We start from the raw sequence: 6000 nt of genomic DNA, 5'->3' as shown, positions 1-6000 counted from the left end.
AAAAACTGGACCATGTTTGAGAATCTCTGATAGCCCTAATGGGAATAGCACCTCCAATGAAAACAATTAAGTCAAAAAGAAATTCTTCTTCTTAGATCAGTCTCGCGGGCTGAGTAAAGATGATAAAGAAATGTCATATTACAGAAGCTTTTAGTCTTTAAATGAGAAGAGAAACTCAGAGGGGAACTGGGATTTGCGACATGCAGCACTGCCACCTACTAGGACGGCGCCAACCCCAGTGTGGGAAAGAAAACTTCCCTGTAAGATTCACTGGGCAATTTTTACGAACTTGTATTTTGTGGAGCAAGAAAAATAATCAGACAGATCAAAGGTGAGGTCTCTTTGGAAAATTTAATTTGGACCACATTTTCTTTCCCTTGCTGAAAACATCCAATATTTCCATACATTTTGGGTTCCACAGCTTACAAAGGGGCAGTGGGTTTCCTGCAGTTACATACTGTTCCCAACTTTCTATAGAAAGATCAGACATTTTTCCAACTTTGCTTTTGAGTATTTCCTTAAAAATGCTTTATAGGTTCCTCATAATAAATGGCAAGTAAAACAAAGTAAGGCTTTATTTTCTCCTTTTCCCTGTTTTGGTACTGCGTGTGGGAAGAATAAGGTAGGAAGACGTGTCGCATCAGCTGGTACCCGGGGATTGCTGCTGGGTCCTCTGAGCTGTACCCACCCCATCGAGGCCCGGATGCACCCCAGCTCTGAGGAGCCTGAGATGGATAAGTGCCGAACATCCTGTCACAGCCATATCACAGCACGGGGTCTGTGGGCTGCCCGGGTCTTCTTGGTGCTCCCAGGGCTCCTGGCCTTCGGAATAACAGAGGAACTAGGACCAAATCACAACCAGAGGTCTCCCCCCAGGTACTGCAGTACCACAGGCTCACGACTGTGGACCTTACAATGTGCATTTACAGACTAAATGTAATTACTGAAAATAAAATGAGAGAAAAAAAATTCCTTTTACTAATTCCTGTATCAAATTATTAATACTAGAATGAAAATAAAAGCATCTGTCTGATAAAACATGTCTTTGTCAGATGAAAGGAACTCCCTTGCAAGATAATCTCAGTGATGTATATTTGTCACTGTTTATAGAGTTTTGCCTGGTGCACACATTTCTTTAATTGCATCTGAACAGTGCTGTCATTTTTCAAACTAGTAGTTTCATTAGCTTAAAAAAGGGATAAGGCAGCCAAATTCAACTAATTTTGGTTGCAGAATAACATCTCAGACATCACCCTTCATCTTTTCGAATGTTAACAGCACATGATTAAAAAGTCATCGCACCGTTCTTCTCTCAACAGGAAACTAAGCAGCGATTGTCATCAAATCGCTCTCTAGGGAACACTGGGCCCCTCCTGAATAGAAAATTAAATTCTTTTGGAGGAATAGGTTGTGATTTTCGTTATGCAGGATTTACATTTATTTGATGAATTTTGTAGTAAAAAATGTGTGGTCTTCTCTTTCTTTTCACACACAAGGAACGTGATGGTCTGAGCAGGCTCTGGCAGGCTGGGGGCCTTGGCTTGTTTCCGAAAGGGGAGCAGCCACTGTCACGTGCCTCAGAAGCCTTGCAAGAATTCCTGTAGCTGGGTGACGATCTCCGTGTCCACGGTTTCCATGAGGGACTGGAAGCCTTGCTCTCCCAGCAGCTCCTGCTGCGCCTTGAGCTTCTCGTAGATGAACTGCTGCAGCGACACTGTGTGCACCGGGTCCTTCAGGGCCAGCTGCGGGACAGAGAGAAGCCACAGTGTGTCAGAGGCACAACAAGTCCCGCCTACAGGCACTGACTGAAATTCTCTGTACTCTTCCACGGCAACACGACTGCTTCTGCCTCCCTTCATACAAGGGACTCTAACACAGCTTCACTGAGGAAAAGTTTGTCAAAGAAAGTTTCATTCAGTTAGTCTAACCGCAGTTCCCTAGGGCCTCTGAGCATAAGCTACCTGTCCTATTCCTTGACAGCTGAGTGTTCGTCCATGCAAAGAATCAACACCTTTAGAAAGTATCCTAAGAGGAATAGAATGTGCCGGAGAGCACTGAAACACACTTGACCAGGGTCCCTCCTTGGAAGACCAGATGTTGGTGGTGGCAGCTCAGGTCCCCAGGACGGGCAGAGGAAACAAGCCCATATCCTGGATTGCTATGCTATTTATATTGATGTATATGCTTCTAAATTAAAAGAGAGAGAAATAAAAATAATAAATAAAAACAAACAAAGACATACTCCTCCTCTCCCATTGGGATATTTGGAAAACAAAAGAAATATAATTAAATTAAAAATAGCCCATCATTTCACACCCTACAGACAACAACCCACAGGAAACATTTTGGCCGCTTCTCTTTTCTGTGCCTGTAAGCAGGCACACACGGACACGAACACACGGACACACACACACACACACACACACACACGGACATACAATTAGTCCTGCTCTTTGCATTTATGTCATTACGCAAAAAATTCTACTCTAACACATTTTAAGAATTCTAAATCTGTCATAGTGTCTTTTTGTTCTAGGCATGTTGAAGTAATCATGGCACAATTTAACTATGATTTTGCTGAATAATTTATCACGAACACAGTGTCATGTGACTATGTATACAGCCTTTCTTCTGCATTTCAGATTGCTTTTCTTAGGATATCTATCTCTGTCTCAGAAGAATTACTAGATTAAAGGGCATAGACAATTTTAGGACTATGATTTGTACCAGTTGTAAAAGGTGTAAGAGTTTCAGCTTCTGGAATTGTTGTTACTACCGGTATTAACATTATTGAAGTTCTCTATAATTTAAGAATTGAAAAGAAACACACCATTGCTTTAAGCTGTACATTTCTCTCATTATCAGTACAGCCGGACATCTGCAAGGTTTTAAGTAAAGTGCATGAGTGTTTGTGCCCAATATGGCTACACAGAAATTCCCTTTCCTTTCCGACACTCAATTACATTCTAGGTAGATGAAATAGCTGAATCATATCTCCTGTTTGAGCAATGCAAATAGATTTTAAAATAATGACCACAAATGAAAACATAACTGAGAAGCAGAGACATAGGTGGCGTGACTTTGAAATGAAACCCTTTATGTGACCATTCTCAAGTCCCAGGATAAATCCAGGGCAAGGGTAATACCATCCTCATTTCCCTGGAAGTTGGGGAGGAGAAGAAACACCAAGAACTACAGACACAAAGCCCTGCGTTCACAAGCCTGGAGACATCCTTCTACAAAATGCACAGAAACTGAAGATGAACATTTAAAAGTATCTGCTCTCTTGTGGGCTCTCAACAACAAGGCTGTCGGTTCAAGTCCCTCCATGGGCCAGTGAGCTGCGCCCCCTGTAACTAAAGATTGAAAACAGCGACTAGACTTGGAGCTGAGCTGCACCCTCCACAACTAGATTGAAGGACAATGACTTGGAGCTGATGGGCCCTGGAGAAACACACTGCTCCCCAATATTCCCCAATAAAAATTTTTAAAAAAATGTATCTGCTCTGTTACACAACATGCAGTAATGTTCAGTATTATTTTAATTACTAAGAAACAGACCTCTCTTACTAAAGAGGATGTGGACTTTGTTGAAATATCATGAATTATCTATAACTAAAATTATCTGCTACAATGTAAGTGAAAAGTAGTTGAGCTTGAAATTAATGTCCAACAAGTCACTCCAACTACAGAAATGAAAATTAAGAGTGTGGTTTAAATGCTCTTTTAATTTGTTGTAAAAAACTTATCACATCTCCACACTTTAATTTCCAACAGATTAATAAAAAGGAAAAAAATACTAAATCCTCAAGGTACAGCATAAAAATACACCAGTATAATATTTTTAAAAAGTGTATTGATCAGACATGCAAAGATTAAAAGCATTAATCTCTTTCAGAAGAAGAATTGTGGAGGAGAGAAGGAAGGAAAAGGACAGGGACATACAAACTCTTCAACTGCACACAGTAAAAGAGCTTAAAAACCAATTTTTTTTAGTTAAAAAAAACCCCCACGTGTTAGCAAATAAATGTTTATTTTGCCTTGGGGTAGGCAATCATTAATCATAGCTATTAATACCTACTTTTGAAGAAATATCATATGAAAAAGATGGACCAAATGATTCTCCACAGAAGAATCATTGCTACACATCCACGAAAAATCCAGATATCATTTCTATGAATGTAACAGTGCCTATAATCACTAGAATTAAGAGACACTGAAGTCAATAACAGCATTTCCAAAACTATTAGGTGGGAATATAAACAATTCCTACTTAATAAACTTAATTATCTGACTTAATGTGAAAAAAACAAAGAATGCCTACCATGTTTGCTGGGTGGTACGTTCCTGACAAAATAATTAGGTTTTTAATGTAATAAGTAAATTATCATTCAGATAAATCTGCTGTTGGAAAAAATATGTATATAGCAAAGGTAGATGTGAAGTAGACTTCTCCTTTCAAAATAATAGAGTAAAATACTTTTTTTCTAAGTCGTCCAGCCAAGTATAGTAGACCCTTAAACAATGCAGGGGTTAGAAGTACCAACCTGCCCATGGAGTTACAAATCTGCATATAACTTTGACTCCCCCAAAACTTAACTAATGATAGCTTTCTGTTGACCCAAGTATTATAAATAAATAACTGATTAACACAATTTTGTACGTCATATGCATTATATATCGTATTCTTACAATAAAGTAAACTAGAAAAAAAGAAAAAATGTTATTAAGAAAATCATAAGGAAGAGAAAATACGTTTACAGTACTGTACTGGATTTATGAATACCATTATAAGTGTATGTTGTCTGTTCACAAGATGGATCATCTGCCAGTACCTACCCATCAACATTGTCTTATATGATACAAAACACTGTAGATGTTATACGGATCACTAACACTAGACATCAAAAATGAAAAGATAATGTAAAAAAGAAATTCGTATTTACTTACAGGTATAATGATTTACGCATTGATAACAAACAAGCCGCAATATGACTGATTTAGGGTAACCTAGTGTAATTGATGCAATTCCTTCACCTATGTGAAGGAACGTAGCCTAACCTATATGTTATGTAGCCTATACGTTATGTAACCTATACAATGTAGCCTAACCTATACATTAATGACTGAATCGTTATAAAAGTTTTATGATATACAGTATTACAGTCACATTCATAACAGTACTGGAAACATTGTTACATTTTCTTTAAAAAAACCACTCACCTGTGATGATAAGCTGGTATGCTGTTTCCCCAATTACAAGAGAGGCATACTGTACAATAATGTAATTCGTTCCAAGCAGTCATAAAACAGTCAGAAAACTAACGTTATTAATTTTATATTAAATATCACTCACCTTATGCCTATAGAAGGATAGCCTATCCATTGCCATACAAGTCTTGCACACGATGTTCTGTACATGGTGAATCTTTACCCAACAACGACGACACAAAAATGTCTCATGTAGCCCCGTATAATAATTAGATTTTCATATGAAGACACTCATACACACATAACAGATAAACTTATTAACTGTATGGCATGATGATTATCTACTATTCACTGAGTAGGAGAAGATCATCATAAATTTCTTCATCCTTTTTTGCTTTTTCATTTCTCCAAAAATGTTTCTATGTGGCACCAATCCTTCGTCCACCATTTGCTTTAGTTTCAGTGCCTGCATCGCAGAAGGGTCTGTGTCATAAAAGAAGTCAAGAGCCACCTTGAATCATCGGATCCCTTCTGCCACACTGTCTAATGTCAATTTGTTCTCTGGTACTGCTTCTCCTACACCTGCTTCCTCAATGTGTGGCACTGGTTAAGAAGCTCTCGTCTTCTGCTCATTCCTCTAGTGTGATGTCTATTACCTCTTGACTTTCTCCAAGACCTGTATCTTGAAAGCATTCACCCCCCACCTTATTTGACCATATGCACAGTCTCCTTCATGATCTCCTTGACCGGCTGTGCCGCAATTACTGTGAAGTCACGCACAACATGTGC

General features: G+C 38.7%; 1 protein-coding gene across 1 annotated transcript in view; it reads right to left on the bottom strand.

The window, feature by feature from the left end:
* Positions 1-324: 324 nt before the first annotated feature.
* The window catches only part of IPO11 (importin 11), a 155017-nt gene continuing 149341 nt past the window's right edge, over positions 325-6000 (bottom strand). Inside the window, exon 31 of the mRNA XM_033110715.1 lies at positions 325-1742. Coding sequence (XP_032966606.1) covers positions 1578-1742 — 165 coding nt within the window. The 3' untranslated portion in view covers positions 325-1577. The remainder of the gene's footprint in view (positions 1743-6000) is intronic.

The sequence above is a fragment of the Rhinolophus ferrumequinum genome, chromosome 7, assembly GCF_004115265.2.
Source record: "Rhinolophus ferrumequinum isolate MPI-CBG mRhiFer1 chromosome 7, mRhiFer1_v1.p, whole genome shotgun sequence".
Lineage (NCBI taxonomy): Eukaryota > Metazoa > Chordata > Mammalia > Chiroptera > Rhinolophidae > Rhinolophus > Rhinolophus ferrumequinum.
Note: the sequence above shows the minus strand (reverse complement) of the source record. Positions and strands in the feature narration are given on the sequence as shown.